At 48.8% G+C, this 27153-nt stretch overlaps 1 protein-coding gene across 6 annotated transcripts in view; it reads right to left on the bottom strand.

Moving 5' to 3' along the window:
* Positions 1-15023: 15023 nt before the first annotated feature.
* Positions 15024-27153, bottom strand: part of AXIN2 (axin 2) — a 31685-nt gene continuing 19555 nt past the window's right edge. For 4 of the 6 annotated variants that reach the window (XM_004432683.2, XM_014789188.2, XM_014789189.2 and 1 more), the window contains exons 4-11: positions 26364-26466; positions 23863-24003; positions 23221-23732; positions 22779-22973; positions 22236-22469; positions 21559-21654; positions 20103-20270; positions 15024-16515 (exon numbers count right to left, since the gene is read on the bottom strand). In XM_004432683.2, coding sequence (XP_004432740.1) covers positions 16389-16515; positions 20103-20270; positions 21559-21654; positions 22236-22469; positions 22779-22973; positions 23221-23732; positions 23863-24003; positions 26364-26466 — 1576 coding nt within the window. In that variant the 3' untranslated portion in view covers positions 15024-16388. The remainder of the gene's footprint in view (positions 16516-20102; positions 20271-21558; positions 21655-22235; positions 22470-22778; positions 22974-23220; positions 23733-23862; positions 24004-26363; positions 26467-27153) is intronic. The other 2 variants (XM_087441474.1, XM_087441473.1) reach the window with 2 other exon arrangements.

The following is a 27153-nucleotide window of genomic DNA, read 5'->3' as shown; positions in this document are numbered from 1 at the left end:
TTCAATCAAACACTGAAGGAAGATATATGCCAATCTTACATGAATTCTTCCAGAAAACAGAGAAGGGACTACTCAACTTATTCTATGAGGCCAGCCATAACCTGATACCAAAACCAGGCAAAGAGATTACAAGAAAAGAAATCTATAGACCAATATTTCTCATGGATATGGATGTAAAATTCTTAACAAAACATTAGCAATTCAAGGTCAGTAATAATTAAAGTGGATAATACATCATGACTGAGTGGGGTTCATCCCAGGAATACTCGGATGGCTTAACATTTAAAAACCAACCAATGTAAATCATTATATTAACACAATAAAGGGGGAAAAAATCATACGATAAATCTATGGATGTAGAAAAAGTATTTGACAAAGTAAAACTTGCATTCATGATAAAAACTCTAAGGAAATAGAAATAGAATGGAACATCTTCAACCTGATATAGAGTATTACAACAAACCTACCACTAGCATCAAACTTAATGATGAACAACTGAACTCTTTCCACTAGGACTGGAAATGAGCAAGGATATCCAAACTCATAACCTTTATATTTAACACTTTACAGCAGGTCCTAGTCAGTGCATAAAATGATTGTGTACATAGAAAATCTTTATGAAACTATTTTTAAAAAACTTATAGAAATAAATGAATTCAGCAAGGGCACATGATACAGGGTCAAAATTTAAAAATCAATTATATATCTATATACTACCAAAGAATAATTAGAAAATGACATTTAAAAATGCCATTTATAATAGCATAAAAAAAAACATGAAATACTTAAGAATAAATTTAACAAAATATATCCAAAATATGTACACTGAAAATGACAAAACATTACTGGGAGAAATTAAAGAAGACCCAAATAAATGGTAAGATATGCTGTGTTCATGGGCTGGAAGACTCAGTGTTGTTAAGATGTTAGTTTTACTCAAACTGATCTATGGATTCGACTGAGTCCCAATCAAAATCCCAGAGTTCTTTTGATAGAAATTGACAAGCTGATTATAAAATTTGTATAGAAATGCAAACAACCTAAACTAGCCAAAAACATTTTTTTAAAGAATTGGGAAGACTTATACTATCTGATTCCAAACTTATTATAAATCTACAGTAATCAAGACAGTATGGTACTGGCATAAAGATAAGTTTATCAATGGAACAGACTAGAGAGTCCAGAAATAGACCCACACATACGTGGCTGATTGATTTTTAATGAGGGTGCTGAAATAATTCAGCAAGGAAAGGATAGCCCTCTCAAAAACGGGGCTGCAAAAACTGGATATCCATATGAGAAAAAGATGAACCTTAAATCTTACCTTACACCATAGACAAAATTTAACCCAACATCAATCATGGAACTAAACTTTACAGAACCTAAAACTATCAAAAATTTTGGAGGAAAAATAAAAAAAAATCATTCTGACCTTGGCGTAGGCAATGATTTTTTTAGAAAAAACACAAAACACACTCCCAAAAAAGAAAAAATGGATAAATTGGATTTCATCAAAATTAAAAATATCTTCAAAGACACCATTAAAGAATTGAAAAAGAAAGCCACAGGCTGATAGAAAACATTTGAAATACAAACATCTGACAAAAAATTTGTATCCAGAATATATGAAGAACTCTTATAACTCAATAATAAGAAAACAAAAGACCTAATTTTAAAAATAGTAAAAGATGTGATCAGATGTTTCCCAAAAGAAGATAATAAAAAGACTTAATGATCAATAAGTACACAAAAAGACAATCAATGTCACTAGTCGTCAGAGAAATGCGATAAGCTATACTACACAGGCACTAGCAGGTTTAGAATTAAAAATACTAATCATTCCAAATGTTAGAGAGGATGTGGAGCAACTGGAACTCTCATACATTTTCATACATTGTTAGAGGAAATATAAAATGATAAAACCACTTTGATAGACAGTTTGGCAGTTTCTTATAAAATTAAAAATATACTTACATACAACCCAATGATTTCACTCCTTACTTAAGAAAAGTGAAAATATATGTTCACACAGACTTGTAAATGGATGTTCATAGTAGACTTATTTATAATGTCCCCCCGTTGAAAACAATCCAAATGTCCATCAACAGGCGAATGGATAAACAATTATGGTACGTCCATACAATGGACTTAATACTCAGCGATGAAAAGGAACACATTATTTAGACACACAACAACAGGGATGAATCCCCAAAGCTATACTGAGCAAAAGAAGCCAGACACGAAAGAGTATGTGCTGTGTGATTCATTTATATAAAATTCTGGAATTCTCAACTGTGGATGATTTTGCCCTCCACAGGACATTTGGAAATATCTGGAAACGTTTTTGGTTTGTCACAAGTCGATGTATGCCACTGGCATCTAGTGAGCAGAGGCTGGGGATGCTGCTAAACATCCTACAATTCTCAGGTCATCCCCCACAGCAAAGAATTATCTGACCCAAAATGTCCATAGTGCCAAGGTTGAGAAGCCCGAGCTAAACTAACCTATAGTGACAGAAAGGGGATTGGTGATTGCTACTGGCTGGGAGAAGGAAAGTGAGGGTCGACTGCAAAGAAGCATAAGAGTGAAAAAAAATGTTTCGTATCTTGATTGTGGTAAAAGGAAGCATTTTATTTTATGCTTCAATCAATCAAATTAAATCAAATTGATTTTTAAAAAAATGACTCTGAACACTACCTTGAATTTTTGCTGTTCCCATGCATCAGGTAACTAAAAGTGCACGGTTCTAACTGTGAATTACCCTGAGCAAATCTCTCAGGACTGAAGATATTTTTTTACTGGACGGGACCTGAGATAACAGCAGTTGGGAAATCTCTCACATCCTACAAAATTGAATCCATGTTTACTGATTAGAATCTGTGGAGGGTAGAATCAGGAGGGGAGCAAGAACAAAGAAGTCTCCTGGTCAATCAATAGTATTATAGTACTATGCAACTACATACGTACATATATGTGGACATGGACGCATACACACAGCTATGTGCACAGATGCCATTTGCATGGTGCCTGACCCAAAGGAAGTATTATAAGTGTGTTCATAGCCTTTGCCCTAACCCCGTGTTATTATGCTTTTATCTCTCCATCCATTGATGTTTATTTAATAAAGTCAGAAGACTCTAACCTTGTAGCTAGGGTGCAGTCTTCTGGAAGGAGGCATTGTGGAGAAGAAGGCAGCTCCTATGGGGATCATCTCAGAAACTCTACAATTTTGGAGCCCTTTTCAGTGGTGCCCTGGAGTTAGCTCACACCGGCTTATGAGAGCTGACCTCAGGTTTCAGTGAAATCGACCATGGTGGGAGCATTTACACCATGGAAATTGGCAAACACCACAAATCAGGGCTTGTTCCCTAGAGTGCTGGTTGTTAAACATTTGCCAGCACACCACTGCCTCTGACTCAGAAAGAAATGAAATTCATACCAAAAGAGAACGCGGATGGGTGTGAACGTGGACCTTGTGGTTTGGAATTCATGAATTTTCCTCTTATGTCATAAAGACAATTGCAACTGCCCTGAGGATCCGTCTTCTCATGAAACGAGTCGGGGAGGGCAGAGCTTGGATACATTCCGTATAGTGATTTAAGAGAAAATCGTAACTGGTAGCATAGGGGGCTTCTGGTTAAGCAAAACAAAATGTTTATTTAAAAATCCGTCCTTTGTATTGGATTAAAACTGAAGGAGAGTATAGGGTTGCTTGAGATCTTAGCCGTGTCCTCAAAGGAAGGGCAGAGAAGCCCTAATTTAGGGAGGGTCCAGCCACAGCCACTGTTCGACATGCTTTCTGATGGTTCATGATCCTGCAATGAGCCTGAGCAGACAGAAACGGTCGAGGGCCCCAGAGTGAGCTCCAGGCAGAGCTGAAGCATCCTGCAGGGCTTCTGGCTCCTTACTCACTGGCTGCTTTTCCAAGTGAGTACGGCCAGGGCAGAAGGAAGGAAAGAAACCCCAGACCAGAGACCAGAGTTCCTGGTGAGTTCTAGTTCTGCCCTGAGCTGTCTCTAGCTTTCTGGGTGCCAGCCTGGCCCAGGAGGTAAAGTTCATTTCCTCCTGGCGTGGGGAACAATGAGACAGACTAGGTCCCCCAAGTGCAGCTCAGTCAATATCAGCAAAACTGAGGCCCTGGAGGTGGGAGCCGTAGAGAGTCCTACGGCTTAAGGGATCTCCTAGAATTTATTTAAATCATCTTTAAAATGTGATATTTTTTTTCCTTATCAAGGAAGTGTGGGGTCACTAGTAGACACTGGCCCATGTCCCTGGGCTCGGAGATCAGACCCGGAAAGCTGAAAGCCTTCTCTGAGCCCCTTCTGAGGGCAGCTGCTGGCAACAGTCCCCCTCCATTACCCTGGGAAACAAGACAGAGCAGAGAGAGATGGAGAACTCCACTTCCAGAGCCAGCCAGGGCCAGAGTTGGGCCCAGAATCTAGGCTGCCTCCCTCACCTCCGAAAGAGCCCTCAGCTCCTAGGGCTTCCATGGGAACCTTGAGGGTGTGGGGTCAGGGGCCCCCCAGCCTCCCAGCAGAACAGGAGGCAGGGCAACCTGCTCTCCTGGGTGGAACGCGGGGAGGAGACCTCTCTCTCCCTCTGCTGCCATTTCCCTCTGATGGTGGGATTTTAAAAACTTGATCAAAAAAATAAAGGAAAAAAAGAAAGCCAGCACAAAAGAGCGGGACCCTAGGTAGAAATCAATGAAGCCTTTAAATCTTCCGCACTGAAAAAGTCTGCCTTTCTCTGTTGTCTTTGGGAACCCGCTGAATGGCTGGGAAACTGTTTTTAATAAACAAGAGTTCAAACGCTGAGGCTCCATAGCCAACAGTCACGCCTTAAACTCTCAACTTTACATGAAAACTCTCCGAGTCCCTTTGAACTTGCCTTCCCTCTCCGGCGGAGCATTCCAGTGTTTATGCATTTTTCGAGATTGCTGGCAGGACCGAGGCGCTTTGAATACTTTCCCTCTCTTTAGCAATCTCCTGCCTTCAGAACCCATTAATGCCCCACTCAGCAACATCAAGGTATTGCTTTGAAGTCCCTTCTGGCTACAGGCCTCTCACACTCTTTGGTTACTGTGCAATCAAATAATTAAATGGATTCTCAGGGAAAAAAAAATCATTCTTTTCCTTGGTAATTAAACACTCCAGGTTGGACAGGAGGGCTGGGTTGCCAAGGGAGTGAGGATCTATAAAGACTCCAAGCCCAGAAGTCTTTGCACATGGCCCCCAGGGGAGAAAAATAATAACAAGAGTCAGCTTAGCCCTCATTTCCCTTATGTACCGGCAGCTTCCCTGGGCCCCGGGCTCTCCAGTCTCAGGACCTCCCTTCTGAAGGGTGGGGGCTAGGGCAACCCGCCATGAAGGCCCCTTTCTGGGGTGGGGGATGGCCGGAGTTGTGGGAGGGCCATATATTGGCCAAAATAAGCTTGTGAGAGATGGCTGCTGGAGGGCGGGGACCAGGGCTCCCCCCAGTTTCAGTGTGATTAAGACCATAATTCAGTTGGGAGGGGGAGACAGGAAGAGGAGGGCAAGCAGGTGTGGGGGGCCTGGAGAAAGGGGAGGGAGAGGAGTAGGAGGAAGGAGAAAGAAGGGGAAAAGAGGGGCAAGGAAGAGGAGGAAGAGATTGAAAGAGGCAAGGGGAGATGGACAAAGGGGGAGGGGAGAGAAAGGGGGAGGAAATGGGGTAGGAGGGGCAGAGGATTGCTTAGGGTTCCGTCTTCCATGTGCATCTTCCTTCTTCCATGCCTGCACCAGGGTTAGCTTCTCCCAGGACAACTGACTCCCACCCACAGTTGGGGCACAGCCCCAATCTGGAAGAGGCCAAGGCACCCTTCACCACGTGCCCCATCATTTCAGCCTCCACTCTCCCCTCTTTCCTATCTTCTTGCCTTGGCCAAAGCAGTTCCCTTTCCCAAGATTGCCGTTCCCCTATTCTCCTGATCAATTCCTGGCACCCCTTACGTCTCAGCCCAGAAGTGACGTTCCTCTGGGGAGCCCAAGCAGAGGGGTCCCTCCTCTGGGTCTCCAAACAAGCTTTATTCGGGCAACTTCTGACACTGAATTATTATCTCTCAACTGTTGCACTTCTAGGGTGGGGACCACGTCTCCATGGTCTGTGTCTCCCACCCCCACCCCCCAGTACATGGTAGCACACTAGTAGCTCTTAGTAGGTGTTGCTGATGCTGGTGATGAGGATGTTCAGCAGAGAAGAACGAAGGTGGGCTTAGGTCCCAAGAGTCACTTTAAATAAAGGCTATTATATACCCTAGGCCTTTGGTTTCAAGCATCTAAACATGGCATCCTCCATAACTTGAACTTGCAGTATCCCTTCATCACTCCATCCTGTTTTTCAAGCAGCCAGTTCCCCTTCTTGAACCTCCCTCTCCCCATTTTGGACCATGTGATGTGTGTACCTGAACCTCCTGGAACTTAGGCTTTCTGACGTCCAAACTGGTCTTGAGAACAGATCCCCTCACCCCCAGGACAGGAGCTGTATTTTCAGTCAGAATTCTCTTGGTCGAGTATGAAAAAACCCAAGTCAAATTGGCTGAAGGAAAAAAGAGAGGATTTATTGACTCACAAGGCTGGACTTTGGGGCAGTTGAATCTAAGTATCCAAGTGATGGCATCAGAACTTGGTCGATCTTTCTCTCTGCCCCCACCCCTCCATCTTGTGGCTCTGAATCCCTCCTTGTTGGCTGAAACCCCAGGTGGGCACGCTCCACACCATGGCCCCCAAAAGCGCCAGGATTTTGTCCTATTATTTTAGAAGCTCCAATAGAAAGAGAGCACCTCATTCTCTAAATTCCTGGCACAAGTCCCACACCTGACTCTCATTGGACCAGCTTAAGTCACATGTCCATCCCTGAACCAATCATCGTAGCCAAAGTGATAGAGTACATTAGTTGGCCAGAGCATGTGCAATTTTTGTAGCTGAGAGGTGTTCCCCAAAGGAAAACCAAACTCCTGTTATCAGGAGATGAAGACACGGATGGCATGGTGGGCCAGCTAAAATTACAGATGCCCACTGTAAGAACAAACCTCACTAGTGTCATTTATGGAGATTCTTAGAGGGATGTGGCTGGGAAGACACTGTGTGTTGGGGACGAAAGAGTGGAGAGAAACCAAGACAAGAAACAAGACCTCATCAGATGTTGTTGAGACCTCCACCCTCATCAGGGTGGGAGGCGGGGAGCAAAGGAACTAGGCAAGCAGCAGACAAATCAAGCAGATGTGATTAAGGAGCAGGACCTCCCAATGGGTAGGGGGCGGGGGGGTGGGGGGGAAGGAACTCCAAACTATTCCTTCGTAGTCCAGAAGTACATTCCTAGGGAGTCAGGAGCCTACCCTGGGCCTAGCCTGCCTCCTGACTCCAAGTAGGAGAGGCTGTGCTATGCTGCCTGTTGGAAAAGGAGGTACAGGTTGGGGAATCAAGGCAGTTCTGCACAATGACCAGGGTAGTTTGCAGAAATGGCCACAAAGTCTGCTTGAAACAATGGAAGTCTTCACACACGTAGGGATTTATCCTAAAAAATTATGAGATGCTCAGGACACTTCACTGATCAAAAGAGAATGCCGTATATTAGAAGAAAATATGCCAAAATACTACCCATTGGTATCTCTGTGTAGTGGGATTATAGGTGGGTTTCTTTGTCTTTTGCATAATTCTGTGTATTTTTCAATTTTTTTTACTGTGGTTATTTATTTGTGTGGTCAGGGAAAAAATCCAAATTAAAGAGAAAAGTCTCTAAGCTGCTCATGTCAAACACTCTACAAGCCAACCTTTTACTATCATAATCCACTCTTCTATTTAATTCATTTTCTCACCACTGCTCTGTCCCTCACCCTGGGGACCTGGCTATCCCTCAGTCTGGATAATTGGCCTCTGGCCGACTGCGGAGCAGGTGGCCCAAGCAGCCCTGCCCCCTAAAGCGAGGTTGGGAGGGGTCTCTGCTTTTTCAGGCGGGGGCTGGGTCTGGAGCCCCACGGAGCCTGGCGCTGCTGAGGGAAGAGGGCTCAGATGGACAGCAGCTGTGACCCTCCTCCAGCCCCCCCCCCACCCCCCTCCCCACCCTCGGGCTTTTTCGGGCAGGATGAATGAACAACAAAGGCCTGTGGCCATCCCAGGCATGCCAAGAAGTGGGTGTCATCTGGAGGACGCTTCAGCCCAAACCTTTTATGTTGACAAACCATGCTGATCAGAAGACTAATTGCTTCTTGCTGTCTTCAGCCCGCCAAGTGCTCGACAAGGATTCACAAATCATTTATACAATTGATGATCACAAAAGGCTTTACCCTCGTGGAAATAGACACCCAGGCACCCACTGCCTGGTTGGGGATGAGAGCCGAGGCTCAGTTTACCAATGAAGGTCCCTGCCAAGACAGAACTCCTCCCCTAAAAGTCAGTAAGACCCCCCAGCGACCAGGTAGCTGACCTCTTCCCTTGGAAAAATATGGCAGAATTACCCTCCCAGGCCCATGCGAAACTCAGAATGGCAGAGAGGAAGAGCTTTGGACAGCTCGTCTAGCCTAGAATGCAGCCTCCAGGCCAGAGGAGGTCTAAAAGCTACAGGAGGTCATGTTGCCTTTACATTCTCGACCTGGAGATCTTTGGAGACAGAAATCCCACAGTTTCTCTCAATGACCTGTTTCAGGGTTTTATATCCTGGTAGCCAAGATAGTTTTGGGAGAGACAATTGCATCTCCAGCTTTTCATCCTGTTTTGCCATGAGCGTAGAGGGAAAAGTCTCCGATCTTGCCTTCAGCTTCAGCTGGGCAAAGACTTGGGCAACCTGGATTTTCAGTTTGACCCAGGCTGGGTAGAAATGAAAACCAGAGGTGCGTGTAATAGTCAGGATAGAGTGTGCCCAAGAAAAGCTGGCTTAGTTCGCTCGGGTCTATGAAGGGAGGCCAGCAGGGAGGATGTAGTTACTGAAGTGATTGGCGGGCCAGGGGAGTATGGAGGTTTTGCACGTGGTCAGAGTAAGTTTCTCCTTGAGATGATGCTCAAAGTTTTTCTGTTTGAAAGATTTGTGCTTTTTGTTTTTTGTTAGGACGACAAAATGATAGGTGTCCCAATTTTTTCAGTCAGGAGACAGACAACACTTTAAGTATTTGTCATGGGTTGAATTGTGTGCCCCTCAAAAGTTATGGTAAAGTCCTAACACCCAGTACCTCAGAATGTGACCTTATTTGGAAACAGAGTCTTTGCAGCTGTAATCAAGTTAAGACAAGGTCATTAGAGTGGGCCCTAATCCAGTATGACTGGTGTCCTTATAAAAAGGGGAAATTTGGGCAGTCACAGACATGAACAGAGGAAGGACTGTGTGAAAAGACACAGTGAAAAGAACATCCTGTGAAGATTAGAGCGATGCAGCCACAAGCCAAGGAACCCCTGGGGCTACCAGAAGCCAGAAGAGACAAGGAAGTCTCCTTCCCCTACAGGTTTCAGAGGGAGCACCGCCCTGCTGACATCTTGATTTCGGACTTCCAGCCTCCAGAACTGTGACACAATAAATTTCTGTTGTTCTAAGCTACCCAGTTTGTGGTGCTTAGTTACAATAGCCCCAAACCAATACACCATTGTAACAGAAAGTAAATTAATATGGGATATGAGGTGCTTAGCAATTTGTTTAAGGATTTAACAAACAGACTAGATTGAGCCTCTGGTCATGACTTTCAAAACCCTGTAGAGCTCACCTGCCCAGGGAGTGTTGATGGATCTGCTGCCATAGGCACAACCCTGTTGTCAGAAAGCAGCCCCAGCCACTGCATCTCCAGGAGCTAGTGGCTTGACATCGAAGTGGGGAGTCTGGCCATCTCTCCTAGCTCCACGCCCCTCGGCACCCAGGGACCTGGGAGCAGATGCCCATATGGCTGCAATAAAGCCCTAGGTCTCCATGACTTTGCTTGTTGTTAGACAAGGACCAAAGGAAGACACCTCTGCCTCCCAATGAGCAAACCTAAATGGTGGAACCCACTTTGTATCTAGACACAAAGCAGTCTGGAAAATGTAGTGTTTGGCTTTCCAATCTCTGCAGAATAAGAAAGCACTTTAGATGGTAAAGAGGAAGGAAGGTTGAGCAGGCAATTCACAGCATCCACTAGAACTAGAGTTGCCAGATTAAATGCCAGATGCCCAGGTAAGTTTGAATTCCAGATAAACAACAGATATGTTTCTAGTTTAAGTATGCCACTACTATTGCATGGGACATACTTATACTAAAAAATTATTCATTGTTTATATGAAATACAAATTTCACTTGGGCATCCTGTATTTTAATTTGCTAAATCTGGCAACCCTAACCACAACACTGTACATTGCTTATTTCCAGTTTTTTCTTGTTGAGATCACTGGGAGAGGGAAGGAGAGGAGCCAATCCCCAACCCTCGTGACCCTTGGATCATCCCCCGATCCTCTCCATGTACCATGTCTGATACAAATGGCATGAAAGGCTCAGTAGCAGGGACTCCCAACAACATTTGGGAAAATGGAGCGAAGCCAGATGTTGGGTTAAGGAGGATAGTGTGGTCACAGGATGTCTGGATGGATTTTACCTGGCAGTCTCTTTATCACTCAGGGTGACGTTCTACCTGTAAAGCTCTTGTACATCAAGGTCTGAGCCACAGGCCTTGCTCTCAAAGTGGCTCACAATGCAGGGGAGGAAAAAAAAATAGCAGAAATGAGCAAAGGCTGAGCACCTGAGAAATGCCAGAGTCTCAGTGAGTTCTGGGGTTCTGAGCAGGAAGCCTGGGGGAGGACAAGTAGGAGAATGGGGGGCAGTGAGTGGGGCCTGGTATAACACAGGTAAGAGAAAGGAAGGAGGGAGAGGGGCTAGCAAAGTCAGACAAGTCAGATGGTGAGGATCGGCCGGGGGTGATAGCAGCTGACATGTACAAGGTCCTTATCATGGGCCCGACTCTTCTAAGAAGTGTGCGCACCTTGGCAACTTGCATCAGCACTGGGAAGGACGTTTATGACTCTCCTCATTTTACGAAGAGGCAAACCCAGGTAGAGCGAAGTTCTACACAGCTCGCAAGTGGAGATCATACCAGAAAGGCAGAGTTGGCTCAGATTCAGGAGAGCCTTGAATATCCAGATCTGAGATTTAAATTGATGGCGCAGACATGGCTTGAGCATCAACCAGGTGCGAGGTGCTGAGGATTCAAAGACAAGTAAGCTGTTGCCTCAGACAGTCTGACGGGATGTGGCCAAAGTCTTAGAACGGACCTTCGATGCAGAAATTCTACGTGAAAAACCTCCATCCTGATGTTAAGGACTCTTTAGCTATGAATACCAAGGGAGTGTTTAGCTATAAAGATTTCATTCCAATGTGACTTAGAATTGAAGAATTTGAAACTATATAAATGTCCAACCATATGTGATTAAATAAATAATTCATCCATACATTTAAATCATGTTGTAGAAGAATATAGAAAAATATTTATTGATATGGAAATATGCCAATGACATGTTACTGAGTGAAAAATGCAGATTACACAATAGTGTATATTATATGGTCCTATGCAAATATGTGTGTGTATATGTGTATTTTAACCTGGAAAGATACTGTAAAGTGGTACTGGTTATCTTAATCTTAGGTGATACTACTGTAAATAAGTTATATTTTCTTTTTTCCTTCGATTCTATAAATATTAATTGAGTGCCTACTAAGTGCTAAGCACTCTGCCAAGTGCAACATACACAATGGTGAATAAAAGCATATTTACTCCTTACCTCATGGATGAATAAATGGGCAATTAAATAACTATAGTATAGTTACAAATTGGAACGTGCAGTGAAAGAATGAACGAAGTTCTGAGATGGAGAGGATTAGGTGAGGACATATGTGGATCCAATGGTCAGGGAAGACCTCTGACTTATAAGTCAAGACCTGAAGGCTGAAAAGGAGGCAACCTCAGGAAGGGCTGAGGGAGGGGCTGTGCCCAGCAGCGGGAACAGCATATGCAAAGGCCCTGAGTAGCAGAGCACACGAGGGAACCAAAAGTTCAGTGTGGATGGAGCACAGGGAATTTATGTTCTCAGAACTGGGCCTTGTGGAGGTGGAGGAGCCCCAGATCAGGGGACAGTTGTTCTTTCTGTGGCAGATCCCTTCTAAAGCATTGCCCCCCCCACACACACACTCACACACACACTCACACACCTCCTAAGCTGCCAGACCTAAGGTTCTGTGCAAATTCTACCTGTTTGGGCCCAGAGCAGGCTAGGTACTCCCTGGGATAATTCTGGTAACAGCCAATATTTACGAAAATGCCTTAAAATTTTTGTGTGTGTGGTGGTGGTGTTTTTGTGTGTGTGTGGTTTTTTTGTTTGTTTAAACCAACTCACTACTACCCACTTCCTGGGAAAAGTCATAGAATACAGTACTCACTCTCATATCAGATTTTTAGAAAATTGGTTGATAAAGTGAGATGATAATTGCTAAGAAAGACGTAAATCACTCTTTTGAACCGTGTGTGTAATTTGGGAAGTTTCTGTATAACCAAATGATTTACTAAAGGTAAAAAAACAGGAACACTTTTCCTCACCAAAAACAAGAAAAACAACCAATCTTATTTGAATAATCTAATATTCAAATACACTGGAATATTTTCTTTGGGGTAATTGCCAATATCCTTCTTTCTGACAGCATGATTATGGCCCCAACACATTCTAGGGTGGGGCGTGAGTAAAACAGGATGCTTTCTCCATAACCCCATGTTTCAAGCCCCTCTGCACGAACCATCATCCTTGATGAGAGTCCACACGGAATTTCCAAGTATTGTGTAAGATCATAGACTTAATAAAGAAAAATTTAAAGATGCTTTGGGGCCAAAGCTTGGCTCTAGCTGAAAGTCTCTGTTTCCAAATTGAGCAGCCTGCCAGCCCATTTGCCCACCATCTTCTTGGTTCTGTGCCAGCGCAAGAGAAGCAGGATGCCAGGGCCCAGACGTTGCAGCAGGAAGAGGAGAGGATGGAGTGTCCACATGAGGAGCTAATAACAATACAGGTACTGAGGGTGAAGCTGTAAGTACTCCTGAGACCCTGGGAGAGACCCTAAGCCATGTCACCTCCATCACAGCAACCCTGGAAGGTGAGCACGTGTATTATCCCCACTTAACAGGTGAGGAAACCGTGGCTCCCCAGTGTGACAGCCTGCAGTGGACTCAGACCACAGGCTGTGCTTCATCTCCGATTAGCTGGTTAACAATTAATCAGAGAAATGAGGCCAGAGCACGTGGAAGCGCCTCTGAAATGAGGACCAAGTAGGTGAATCCGGTTTGAAGGTGGGGTCTGGAAAGGGGAAGGTCTAAGCGGATTAGGGCAGTGCTACTCCACTGTGCACAGGGACCACCAGGGGAGGTCCAAACAAACACGCAGGGCCCGCCCAGGCAGGGGGTCCAGGGTGGGCGCTGCGTCTCACCAGCTCCCAGGTGAGACTCAAGGGCTGGAGGAGGGAAGGGGGTTTCTGGAAGAGCTGGGTCTTCAATGATTTGGAGAAAGGGAACAAAGCGGCTGACAGCCCAAGCCATGAGTTTTAGCTCTTTCCTTTGAGGCATTGATCCCTTTAAGAATCTAATAAAACTACAGCCCCTCTGCTCAGAGGAAGGCACAGGTGATTCCACAAACAGTGGCAAGGGTTCACAGACCCCAGAAGCCCATCCATGCCAGGTGAAGAGCACCTGATTGTTAAAATAAGAGCAGCAGAGAAACGGGACCCCTTTGAAGACGTGCAAACATGGGTGGTTGCCTAGTCCGGCTTTCTCTCGCACAGATGCCCATGGTCCCCAAGAAGGTGGTGGCACTGGGACTTGAGCCCAGGTTTGTCTGAGCCCCAAGCCTGTGTTATATCTCATTATTCTCACTCAACGAATCAAAAGGCCTTAAGATTAAAAGCCATAACCCCCCACCCCACCATGCACAACAGGTTACATTGTTTCATCCTTTTAGATTGGAAAGAACCTGACAATTCTGGAAGTGGGTTCGGGATACCCCTGCTGTGAGCCCCCATTCCAGCCAGGAGGGGAAGGGTGCAGCAAGCTGCAGCATTAGGACCAAGATTAAAGAGTCCTGCAGCCCAGTGTCGGACTCCCTCGTACCCTTGCCTCCTCCCCCCAGCAGCCGCCCCAGACGCCTCATGACACCGCCACCAGATCGGGGCAGCTCAGCCCAAGCCAGCCCCTAGCCCCACAGCCAGGACCCTGGCCTTACTCTACCCTGTCAGCCTCACGCCAGTATGCAGCCGACAAAAAGCCAGACAGACCCACTGCAGACCCCACTCATGAAAACTCAGCACACGCAAGTCCAACTGCCATCGCAGACTATTTCTAAAAAGGGTTCATCATCGATCTCCTTTAAATAGACCTGCTCTCCCAGATCTGAAATACAGCCCAGCACCCCGAGTGTTCCAGCACACAGAGAGAACATGTTTATTGAGCGAACCGCCCACTGACTTCCACAGCCACACGAGCAAACCGTCCAATTTTCTTACTGAACCACCTGCTGTTTTTTCCCGCCACCTTTCTAGCCCAGCCCCTCAATGAAGTCATCAGTTGGGGTCATTGGGAGGGTGGCTGGTGAGCACTGAGCGCAGGGTTCATCGGCCCCACTGGACATTCCAGATCCACACACCGTCTGAGAGGTTTTTCACCTCTGAGACGCCTACTGAAATGCAAGTACTCTTGGGAGAGCCATCTCAGCCCCTCATCACCTGCACCTACCTGGCCAGGTTGGAAATACCTGCCTGGGAGGAAGAGGCTTAATATAGATGGTAGAGGGAGGCGGACATCAGAGGAAATGTTGTCCATAGCCCACTCCATGCCAAGAAAATCCTCAGCCAGTAACCAGGTGATTTTGAAGAAAGAGCTTTTCAAAACCCCAGGCAGGCCCAAACAGGGTGAGAAGAGCTCACGGTCGGTTAGAGGTGGGCTGAGCAAGCTGGGAAATCAAGTAGAGACGTTCACACACAAACATGCCTCTGCCCTGCTCCCACCCGGGATTCAAAAGACGAGGCCAACGTTTTGAAAAATATAAAATTTTAATAAAGGCTACATCTCTTAATTACAATAATTATTGTACCAAGTAATTTTCCTTAAATGAACTCTTTATAATGCATAATTTACAGTATAAGTAGAACAAAATGCCATGGCAAAAGTCATTGAGTACAAGACTTGTAATAAAAAGGCATAAAATATATTTATACATAAACCCCTTTCAAAAAACAAGGGAAAGCTTGAGCCCTCAATATAGGGCGACACACGGTGTGGGACACCGTGCAGGTACAGGTACTGTACTGATTTAAAGTCAAGCACTAGAGATAGTGGATTAATACTCTTTTGCCGTACAATATATACAGACGTATAGTACAAGGAACAATGGCAAACAGAAGGTACAGATTAACTTAACACAAAAACCCGAACGTCAAAATGAAGGTGTCTAGAGGAAAGGGTGCTGCTAGGTCTCCCCACAAGTGTTCACTCCATTGCAGGGCGGGAGTGGGGGGTAGTTTCCAGAATGGCTGTGGTCCAAACACTAATTTAAACAAACTCCAAGGAGTTGTTATCGCAATAAAAGCACAGGTTGAACGGTAAAGTTCTAGCAGGCCCCAGCCATTGGGCGCTGGCCTTGCTGGGGAGCTACAAGAGGTTACCGGGTGAATCTGGGACCCGAGCGAGGCTCCTCCCTCCTCCACAATGGATCGCCCCAACCAACGTGAGGACCCCAAAATGGCGGTGATCTTGCAACGTAAGTCAAACCTCAAGACCTTTATGACAAAATAGAGCAGCATAAAAAATGCACCAATTTCTGTGTGTCAATGGTAGGGCACCATTTAAAAAGTCTATCTTCACTTGGAGAAACGCAGGGCAGAGCTTAATTCCTCTTTTAATGAAGAAATCATTAATGTGCTCCTAGCTCAACTCCTAAGTTTAGATAGAACAATTAAAACTTCCTCTCTCCCCCTTCCGTGTTTAAAGCAGCATATCCATAAACTGGGGATGGGGGAATTAATTGTTCAATAAATATCAGTAAGGATTCCTGTTCAGGTAAGCTATACACAGTTTCTTACTTTATGGATTTCAGATCCCTAGGAAGTCATATATTATGTATGGCAGTCTCTCAAATACAGTCAGCATCTTCAATAGCCAAGAGTGGTCATGTTTTTAATAAATAGTTCAGGTTTTTCTTATCTCAGTACCCAGCTCGTGAATAATGAAAACCGACCTCCCCCCACCCTCCCGAAGGCCCAGTGGCCAATTCTTCCCTTGACTTTGTCTTCTTCATTGGTTTAATTTTCCTTCAAAATGTTTCCTCGTGGTCGCTCACGTCCAGGACCAGTCGCGCGGGCCTAGGCCCCACAGTTTTCCAAAGCCAGACCCGAAAGGCTCAGTCGATCCTCTCGACCTTCCCCAGAATCCTGCCTTCATACATGGGGAGCACCGTCTCATCGTCCCAGATTTCCTCAAACACTGCTCCACAGGCAAACTCATCGCTTGCTTTTTTGAAGTAATACCTTGAAAGGAAAACCCAAAAAGCGTCTTGGTAAAATTGCATTTTCTCCTTTGTTTAAAAGAAAAGTATATCAACAGTGAGGACTGAGGTGTCTTGAGAATTCTGTGACAGCAGGTGTGCATATAAACGTCTGCCCACATTGGATTTAGACGGCAACCGGGACTGGCCAAGTGCACAAACGGGCAGGTCTTATGTCGCTGGGGAGGAAAGCTAGGCAGGCACCCTGTGAGCAGCAGCCTGGGCGGCCTCCCTCTGCCAACAGCTCTGAGGCTGCAGTCTTCAGCCCAGAACGGCTGCTGTCACCCAACACACACACGGGGAAGAGTACACTCTGCAGAGTAGGGCTGCTGCTTTCTCCCTTTTTTTATTGGCGGGGGGATTGGAAGGCCAAAGAACGCCTAGAGTTCATTTGCAGCATCAGCCAAGGGGGGTCCCTCAAACAGACTCAAGACTCAGCCACCCTGAACCTGTAGAAGTCTGTGCAAGGCGGCCACCTCTTGTCCTTCCCACCCTCCAGCGCCCATGTGCCAACTCTGCCGGCCAGTCTCGGGCACAGCCATGGGACAGGCTGCTTCCTCTGTGACCACTGCAGGAGGCAGGCCGGCAGGATCTTGCTTCCCAGGGTTGCAGACAGCTCAGCCCACGCTACAGCTACCCTCCCCTCTTCTCCCTCCCTCTACCCCACCCCACCCCTCCAGGGTCAAACAGGAAAGGCCCTTCTATTATGCCCCTTGATTAAAGGTTGCTTTTATCCCACCCAGCCTTCTTTCTTCTAAGGCTATTTAATTGTATGTGCAAATGACTGGCCTCTCGCAGCAGTCACATTCGGAAACAACTGCTGTCCGTCCTCCGTCCTCCGGGCCAGGCCCACTCCCAGGCTCCTTCTGAGGAACTTAAGTGAAAGCCTCTTCCTTCCCCTTCCCCAGCAAGGGAGACCCCTCAGACAGATTAAACTCACCCCTGCAAGCATCATCTTTGGCCAATCAAGGCCACTCACAGGAGGGAGTCACAGTCCCCTGGGGGGTGGGGGATAGCCTCTCTGAAAAATTTAATTGTGTCTCAGGGTTACGGTTGTTTTTTTGTTTTTGTCTTTTCTCTTAAAAAAATTAATTCCCCTTGGTTAGAGCTAAATTTCTTTCCTCTTTAATGAAGGCAAGCCAAATACTTTCATAGGAGATAAGGCGAAGTAAAGTGAAACAGCTGGGTTTGGTCAAGGCTCTTTGTTTTTCGCATTCCCAGCTGAGCTAGAGTGGAGCATCGGGGTGAACAGCTTGCCCAGCTCTAACGGGTGAGAACGCTTCATGGCGCGGGGGTCAGAATCTTGGGGGGGCCTGAGGAGAGGGTGAGAAAACGGGGAGGGGAACTGTGCACGGGAGACCCCGACAGCGGGGGAGAAAGTCACTTTTCCAAACAAGAGGCTCACATTCCGACGCCCCCTCAGTCATGCCCCTCAGCCCCCAGCTCCAGGCCCACTTGGGTTTACCAAGCTGGGCTTTCATGGCATCTCTGAGCAAACACTCGATGACCTTTTACATAATTGCAACCTCTTCCAGGGAGGAGAGAGGCAACATTCCCTCAGCCCCACCCCCAAGACTTCAAACGTGCTGCGCTGCCCTCATTTTCTCCAAGAAACGGGCTTTTCCACTGCAACATGCTTTATGTGGCAAACTTTGCTTTCTTCTGACATCTGGCACCAATAGCGTCTGGCACGTCTGGAGGGACTGTTCCCCTTCTGAACCCCTGCCATGGTGAGATTACTCAACACAGCCCAGGTCCCGCACTCCACAGCCCCATCCTCACTGGGATTTTTATTGGGGGGCAAGGGGGTGCGAAGTGAACGCTGGAGCACCACCCCCCACCATGCCTGCTGGGAGGGCGAGGCATGGCACCCTGCGCCCCCAGGACCCAGGAGCGCCCGGAGAGCAAGTGGAGAGAGATAAGGCGGCTGGGAAGGGCCTGGCCACAGCCTGATCCAATCAGTAAAGAATTTGAGAGTGGACTATTTGTGCACGTCTTTGTGCATTAAAGGGGAGGCCGGGGCTTCAAAGCCAGGCTTATTAAGTGTGCCTTAGGAAAAAAATCAGAGCCAGATGTGGCCAGAGCGGCTGAGTGCGGAGCCTCCCCTGCAGCCCCTCTGCTCAGCGCTCCGTGGCCCTTCTCCCCCAAAGGTCACCTGCAGTTCCACTCCAGCCGAGTCAAAGCTGAGATCAAAATAAATCCCTGGAGGCGCACACTTGTGTAATTAGTTTCACCTTGTGTCTGTTCAAGATTGCAAAAAAAAAGAAGCCAGGCCTGTCCCCCAATCCCTTTGTTACATTTTCAGAATCGTCTCTGCCCAGGTGTAAAAGGGAAAGCTCTAAACCCAGCTCCATACCCTGCTCGTCAGTCACCTACAGGGTCCCAGCCCCTGAGCCCCAGCCCTTTCCCCAAGAAGGAATCACTTTGGACCCCTTCCCTAATCAGCTCCCAGGTAGAGGTGGCTGGTAGAGCTACACAGGGCCTGTTCTGGAAGGGACGGGGTCCCAGGGCCCTGGAGGTGGACTTGCCTGGGTCCAGGAGCCAGTGCCCAGCTGGCAGGTTGCTAAGTGCTATTAGAGTTCTCTGCTCCCATCCCAGCTGGAGGTAGGACTGCATTGGCACCTTCTGTGCTCCTCCTTAAACTATGTGCTGGGGGCCTTGCTTGCCTCTCCCTTGTGCCGGCCCTGCACCTGAGATAAGTGGAGAACTCACATATTCCCTTGGGATGAAGGCCATCGAGAAGGGACAGGTAGGACTCTGGATGAACTAAAGTACAGTCATCACCTGCCTGGCATTAAGGGGAAAGTGACTGAGCAATGGCCCAGGACTGGCTCCTTAATCCTCTCCAGGGCTCTGGAAGGCCAGGGTGGGCGTCTCCACTGTGCAGATGGAGAAAGGAAGCCCAGGGTGGAGGCAGTTCCCTTCCCAAGGCCCCAGCAGGGAGGGGACGCAGTGAAGCCCCAGCCTTGTCCACCTGGTGCCCACCCATAGGTCCTACCCTTCTTGGTTATGGACGAAAGAGCATTCCTGCTTCACATGACCCGTAAAACAGTGAAGTGGTCCTTCAGGCAGAAAAACTGAGTAAGGAGAATGCTACCTACATTTCCAGGCCTGCAGTGTGGACAGTCTCTCCCAGACCCAAGCCAGGAGACCAGTCTTTCGGTCTCCTAATCCGCCTGTCCGTCTGTCTGTCTCTTTCTCCCCTTCACACACCTCTTTCCCTGTCAGGAAGAGTCTCCACATGACAGCCCAAGCCCAGCTCTCCTGACAAAGCAAACTGCCCCCTTTCTCCTCAGAGTCTTATTCACCTGCTAGGAAAAGCCCATCCAGGTCCCAAGAGAGCCGTCCCAGCAGCCTCCCTGCTACTGTGTTATTTCTGTTAGTGGTGAGGGGAGAGAGGAAATGAGGAAGAACTGAAGCGCCAGGCAGCCCACTCCAATGGCCTCCCGGAGTGCTTCCTAAACCCGGCCCTCCCACCCCTCCCAGGTCTGGCCAGGCCAGGGAAGCGACTCTGGCTCTTGGTTCTGAGCAAACAAACTCTGGAGCAGAAAGAAGCCACAGGACTCTTACCTATAATTTCCCTTTTTGCTGAGCTGCTCTTTAAAGTGGCCCAGGGTCAGGCTCTGAGCCTTCAGCATCCTCCTGTATGGAATTTCTTCTCCACAGAAAAAGTAAGTGACGACCAACTCGCTGGCCTGGAGCGCATGGACCCCTGCCACTTTCTTTGGCTCTTTGTGACTGAAAATAAGACGGAACGCAACAAGTTCAGCCTTTGAAGGCAGTGAGCAAACACGCAAACGCAAACACACAGACACAGACACACACACACATACACACACACGCACGCACGCACGCAGGCTCTCCAAACACTGTCTCCAGAGATGAAGTGAGGCTGCGGCTGTAAGCTCGAAGGGGGCCTGAGTGTGGGGCCCCCACATCACAGAGGCAGCCACCTCTGGTGGACACAGTCAACTCTGGGTCATCTGTGCGGGGCACACAGGAAGGGACAATTTCCTTTGGGTTGTACAAGTTGCTATTATTTCCCTCACTGCCACCAAATGGGGGGACAGAGCAGTCTCAGGCTGGCACAAACGGGGTGCTTGCCAATGAAGACAAGAGAGGAGCAACTATCACGGGAACACACAGTCCAACCAGTGTATGCTGAGGAGACGAACCCAGAGCACCTATGGGATGGCGCGGACCCAATGCCAGAGCCCACCGGGGCGTTAGCCCACAGTCATTTCAACTTCCCCATTTATTCCAAGTTTTTGTAGAGTGGCTTAAAAAAAAAAAAAAGCTACAGGCCCGGTCTACAGCTGGTAGACTTAAGGTCAACCAATTAAAACAAAAGGGTCCAGGGCGGTGGCTTATTCAGGAATTTAAACATTGCTCATTGCTGAAGATGAAGAACTAAGAAAGAAAACTTTAATTATTTAGACCATTTCAGATCTCTGCAGCAGATTTCTGCTTAAACACACCAGCCTGTAATTAAACGAAGCCAGACTTCTCTGTCCACTTTCCAAGAGTGTAAATTTATGAAAAGAATCATGGCACAAGTGAGGAAGATGTTCTCTTTTCCCCAAGCAAAACAACAAAGACCATCCTCTCTCCATCTCTACAACGATGGAGAATCATCTTCCTGATCAGCGTAAAGATGTTTCCAACTTGCTAACTTGCAAGCTGAATGGGGGTAACTTTTCCATCCTGGTTTGGGGTCCCTTTTATCCATCTGCTAATGGCTTCATGTCTCAGCTTTGATTAGTGTGTGCCAGGAACCCTGGGCCATCCATCGCTTCAGGAAGGAACACCTGTGCACAGGTCACAATGCATTTCTCAGTACAGCTAGGGTTTTCAAGATCCTAATTTATGGCAACATCTTTGTTTACTGTTCTTTGTTGCTAACATGAAAAATCAAGGTGATTTTATATACTAAAAAAAGGTTTCAAAAATCACAACTCCTGATAGTGAATACCCTGAGAGTAAATTGCCGGGCGGATCTCAGCAATGCCAGGTAAAGAAAACTCACTCTTCGGAAGCCAGGCTTGGGTTGGAGAAGGGCGTGGCTCCTGTCTGACCAGTGGCCAAGTGGTTCCTGTCCCTCTGCTGACTGGCCGTGCAGCACCTGAGGACACAGCCAGAGTGGAGGACTCAGAGGTAAGCCTGATGTCCCCAGGGCAAATGGGGTGACCTCCTAAAGACACACAGACGTGACTTCCATCTATGGGGAGACCTAGCAAGGCCTTGTGTTAACAGTGGCTCTAGAGGCCTGGAAGATGTCTTGGGAACAGCCATCCCAAGCCCCCCGGGAGCCCAGAACTGAACACTGCCAGCCCAGCCAAGGGCTGAAGACTCTACATTCCCCATCAGTCACGGCTTCTTATATGCTCACCTAACCAGCCTTCAATGATGGGGACATTTGTCAGGAATGGGATTTGTAAGGAATGACTGAAATTCATCCTCCTCCTTCTAGACATGACTTGCCTAACACACAGATCCTGGCTAGCTCTTCAGAACCAATGGAACTAAAGGGAACAATTTCTAGAGGTTGGAAAGGAGACTCTTAAGCGGTCAGAAGCAATTCCTCCTCCCTGAGAAAGGATCGAGACCCGGGCAGAAAAGAAGGCTGTTCCCTTCAGCGACAGGCCAGGTTCTCACCTCCAAACCCCACCCCTGCCCTTCACCTCCGAGGCCTCTTCCACTCACCGCTGCTTTGGGGGCTTTGACACCTCAGCCAGCCTACGGCAGGCCTCCTCCAGCTGCGCCAGGGTGTTGGGTGGGGTCAGGGGAGGCATCGCAGGGTCCTGGGTGAATGGATGGGCTCGGGGGGTGGCGCGGGGGTGCCCGCTGCTGCCCCCCCACAGGTGGTGCCGGCCGGCTCGCTCGGCTGGGGACGGGCGGGCAGACTCCAAAGGGTAGGCCTTTTTTGTGCTTTGGGCACTGAACAAGAAGGAATGAGGAGCGAGAACGCAGGAGGAAAGAAATTGGGTTAGAAAAACTGGAAAATGTGACTTCAATAGAAACTTCTCTATTCTGCCTTCAGAGAGAGAGAAAAAAATAACTCTACCATAACACGAACAGGGGGCGTTGCCAAAACATGGCATTTTTGTGGTCTGCTCAGTCCAACATTTAATATTAAGATGGCAAGAGCAAACAGTCCCATTTGTTTTCAGCAGACTGCAAAAACAGCCATCCCCACAATACCTCCGTGTGCCTGCCGGTGACCCTCGCGGCGGCGGCGGTGTTTACCTATGGGGCTTGGCCTTGCTCTGCCGCTCGCTCTCCAGCATCCACTGCCAGACATCCTGCGACCTGTCTCCTTCCTCCCCGGGAAGCTGCGGCGCCCCAGCTCCGCCTGGGGGCCCTCCTTCCCTGGCGGGCAGGGCCGGGCCCGGCTCCGTGCCTCTCCCACTCCGTTTGGGCAGGGTACTGCCTCTGCTGCCGCTGTGGGGAACCAAGAACCACACCCGTCCCAGAGACCCCGTCACATCTCCGGGACTCCTCCCATAGGACAGTTGGGCGAGTGGTGGGGCGACACGGAAGACCCAGGCACCTGCTCCCCTGCCCCGCCCCACCCTGTGCCTCCCGCCTGGAAGCTGAACGCCCGTGACTGCCAACGCCCCTCACAGCTGCCCAGGGCTCCAGTTGGGAGAGAAGCCCCCCAGGACACTCCAGTCTGCATGACACTCACCCAAACTGCTCCAGCGGCACGGGCTCCAGAGCCTTGGGGTGGCTCTTGCACTTGGAGTAGCAGTAATACTCGGGGCCCCCCGGGCAGAAGCAGCGCACCCTCTGCGCGGCCTCCGCCTCAATCTCCTCCTTGGTCTTAGGGGCGGCGTGGTGGTGGATGTAGTGGTGGTGGACGTGCTTCGTGGTCTGCTTGGTCACGAAGCCCTTGGCCCCGAGGAGGGGGCAGCCGGCTGGCGAGGCTGCCGCGGGGGGCAGCTTGCCCCCGGGCGGGAGGAGGGGGTGGTACTGCTGGTGGTGGTGGTGGTGGTGGTCGGGGGAGCGGGAGCGGGGGCTGTAGCGGCCCACGCCCGGGGACTGGCAGCCAGGGGTCTTGAGGACCCTGGACAGGTGGTCGTCCAGAATCGTCTGCGGGTCCTCCTCATAGCTGCCAGAGGGCAGGAGGGAGAGGGGGTGCTGGGTGGGCCCCCCCTCCCGCGAGCTCAGCGCTAGCTCGGAGCCCTCCTTCTCTTCATCCTGGAAGGGATGCAGAAGAGAGGGGCGACGGGGTAAGCAGGAGGGACCCCTCGCAGGTCGGTGGGTCAAGGGAAGGGGAGATGGTGCCTCCCCAGACACAGCCCAGGGAGCGGGCAGAGGCCAGCACTACCTCTCGGATCTGCTGCAGTCGCTCCTCCAGGCTGTGGCGGCTCTCCAGCTCCAGTTTCAGCCTCTCCAGCCTGGAGATGAGCTCGGCGGCAAAGGTGGCGGGCTCCACGGGGGTCATCTCCTTGGGCAGGCGGTGGGTTCTCTACAGGACACGGAGAGGAAAGGGACGAAGCACGTTTAGCAGGCCAGCAAGAGGGGACAGCGAAGGCCCGGCCGGAGCTTCCCGGGCCCAGCGATGGGCACGGTGGCTCCGCGTTGGCGCAGAGAGCGGACGGCGCAGAGGCCCGGGCTGCTCGAGAGCTTTATGTGCCAGCGCCGCGGCCTCATGGAGAGCCATGGTCCCCACCAGCGTTTGCCTTGGGCAGGAGCAGTTGGTCGCACTCCGAGAGGCCCCGCTTGTTCTCTCTGTACTACAACCAGCCCATCAGTAGCTACTCTGAAGTAGAAAATCTTCAAAGACTGTTGTCAAACATCAAAAAAAAAAAAAAAAAAAGGCAGCCCTCTGAGGTGGGGAGGGGAGAGAGACCAACTCAAGGAATAGAAAGTAGAGTCTAAACAGAAAGGGAGTTGGAAATTTAAAAAAATAAGATTGGAAGGGAGGTGGGGGGAGGAAAAGGGAAAAAAAAAAAAAAGAGTCACACGGCCGGATCAGAAGAAGTGGTAATTTATTTCCTGGCCGCACACTGTGCACCTTTGAGGTGGTGTTGTCTCCACACTGTCCTAGATCTCCCTCGCTTTCCTCCTCCCCGCCTCCCCATCTCTTTGTACAGAAAATGAAGAAAGCTGCTGCAGGCTAGTAGCAGAACACTGCTGAGTTTGGCTGCCTGAAGCTGATCTGTCAAGGGAAAAGGGAACATCTCCAAACCAAGTACAGAATATAAAAGGCACCGGGCGCGCCTGCCGAAAGCAGCAGACAGAGAGAACCCCCACCGCCGGCTTTCTATCCTCCTCCTGTCATCTCGCCCCCCGCCTCCTCGGTTGTTCTGCCTCCTTCTTCCTCATGCCCCTCTTGCTTTGCCCTTTTCTTTGGGGCGGGGGCAGCCGAAAGACGACCTGTGAAGGCCAGCATCCCCCCAGCGCAAGAGCCAGGCCTCGCCACGGCAATCACTTAGCTGCAGAAGCAAGGGGAGAGAAAGGCCCCTCACACAGGCCGGCTCCACACAGCCCCCATCAAAGTGCTGCCTCATGGAGCAAGTCAATCTGCACACTCCAGGACAAAATCATGTAAGTTACAAGCTTGGGTGGTAGGACTTTTCTTTATTAACACACATACCGCCCCTGCCCCGCCAAAAAAAATGTGTATCATCAATACCGTTGTATTTGGGGGGATCGTTATTGAGGAGGGGGAGGCTGGAGGCTCCCAGGAAAGCAATCTTAATGTGCTAATTTTAGGACAAGGTTAAGCCTGTCCTGGACTGTGTGGGGAGCCTGCAGAGAGGAGGGGCTCCAGCAAAAATCTGTGCACTAAGGCAACACGGGATTAGCAATTCTATGTGTTAATTTTCTAAACGCAACATAAGCGATGGACCAATCGGATTCTCTGAAGCTGGCAGGAAGGATTCATAAACAGAGACGGCGCTCTAAGCTGGGCACTCTCTTCCTCTCCCTAAGGAACAGCTTCCTTGCAACCTGGATCTCAGGAATTTGCAAGAAGCAGAGCTCCTGAAATGTAAAGGGGAGGCTCTCTGGAGCCCAGGGGCCACGTGCTGGCTGCCCTCCAGTACTTGGAAATAGAAGGGGAGGTTCCAGAAAAGTCCCTCACACCATGCTGGCCTCTCATCTCAATCACAGGAAGAAGTTGCTCATGGGATCCTCACTTCCAAACACTTCATTCATTCAGCATTTTACTAGGTGCAAATTCAATAGCAGGTACTAAGCCAAGTTCTGGGGTTTGAAACAGATGAGATGGAACAGCTGCCCTCCAGGGCTTCAGAAGTCAGCAGGAAAAAGGGCCAAGTGAATAGATAAATGGACGACGGAAATGGCCAAGCTGTGCAGTCAACACAAGGAGATGTCCCAGGGATGAAATTTTCCTTCCACAGGATGCAGAGGTTCCTCTAGCCTCCTCATGCATTCATTCAATGAACAAGTGCTTATTAGGCACCTATTATGTGCCAGGCACTGTTCTAGTCTCTGTGGATATGGAAGTTAACAGAATAGACAAAATTTCCTGCCCTCAGTGGGCTTCCATTCTAGTGGGAACCCAATGAGAAGCTTGGATTATCTCCTACCATTTCTTGCTTCCCGGGAAAGAACTGCTTTGGTTTCTTTCTCATTGAGAATTTTCTTTTTTTGAATTGAGAGAATGTAAAGGTTCAGGTAGGTCACCCTGAGCTTCACTCCCCAACGAACCATGTGATACCTCTTGCCCGTTCTTTCCTTCCCTCCCCCCTAGTAGTCCCCAGGCACCACTTCTCCTAACTTCACTACACCTCCCGTCGCTTTTCTTCAGGGCTCAACAATGCTGAAGACAGCCGCCTCCTCCCTTCAGACTATACTCACCGGGAAATGAGGTAGAGACACTTGGCCATTGGCCTTCACACTGCGATGCATTTCTCTCTGGAGCTGTTTCTTACTCCCCACACGATAAGGAGGGATTCCATCTCTAAGGGAAGGGAAAAGACAGAACCCAGAGGCTCGTGAGGATGCTTTCAGCACGTGGGCTGACTCACAAGTCATCCTGAGATCCCGCTAATGGACAGGGCCCGTCACCTCCATGGGAGTGCACCACCCATCCCGGGCACCATGGCTGTTTCCACGGGGAAAGATTAATCCAAGATCAAACTGCCAAACTTCCTGCCCATCAGTCATCTCTGGAAACTTGGCTCCTCTCGGATTCAGGATCATCGACTTGGAAAGAGCTTGGTAAGCTCATCTCTCGGGCTACTGTCTGAGAACTGGGTTACACTCCAGCTGGCCCAGTCAGAGGGAAGGCACCCCTATTTTACAGGTGCCCCAGAAGGAGATTTAAGCCCCTTTGGTCCTCCCAACAGTCTGTTACCACGGCAACGTACTACCCCAAATCAGGAAACTAGGACCTGACGGAGCGCACCAGCACGAGGTCCTGCAGGGATAGGGACCCAACCACAGAGGGCTCAGCCAGGCATTAGCGAAGGTCTGTCATTCTCCAGCAATCAACCTCCCAGTTATTTTCAGATTCTTTCCTTTTATAAATCACCCCAAGGGTATCTTTAGGCTCATTCCCTCAGCTCCAAACCCTACTACCCCAACCAACGAATTCTCAAAGGCACATGACCAATGTGGGCATACAGAGAAAGCCCCTACTACGTGG

Source organism: Ceratotherium simum, chromosome 16 (assembly GCF_057802395.1).
Source record: "Ceratotherium simum simum isolate JZ-2026a chromosome 16, ASM5780239v1, whole genome shotgun sequence".
Taxonomy (NCBI): Eukaryota; Metazoa; Chordata; class Mammalia; order Perissodactyla; family Rhinocerotidae; genus Ceratotherium; species Ceratotherium simum.
Note: the sequence above shows the minus strand (reverse complement) of the source record. Positions and strands in the feature narration are given on the sequence as shown.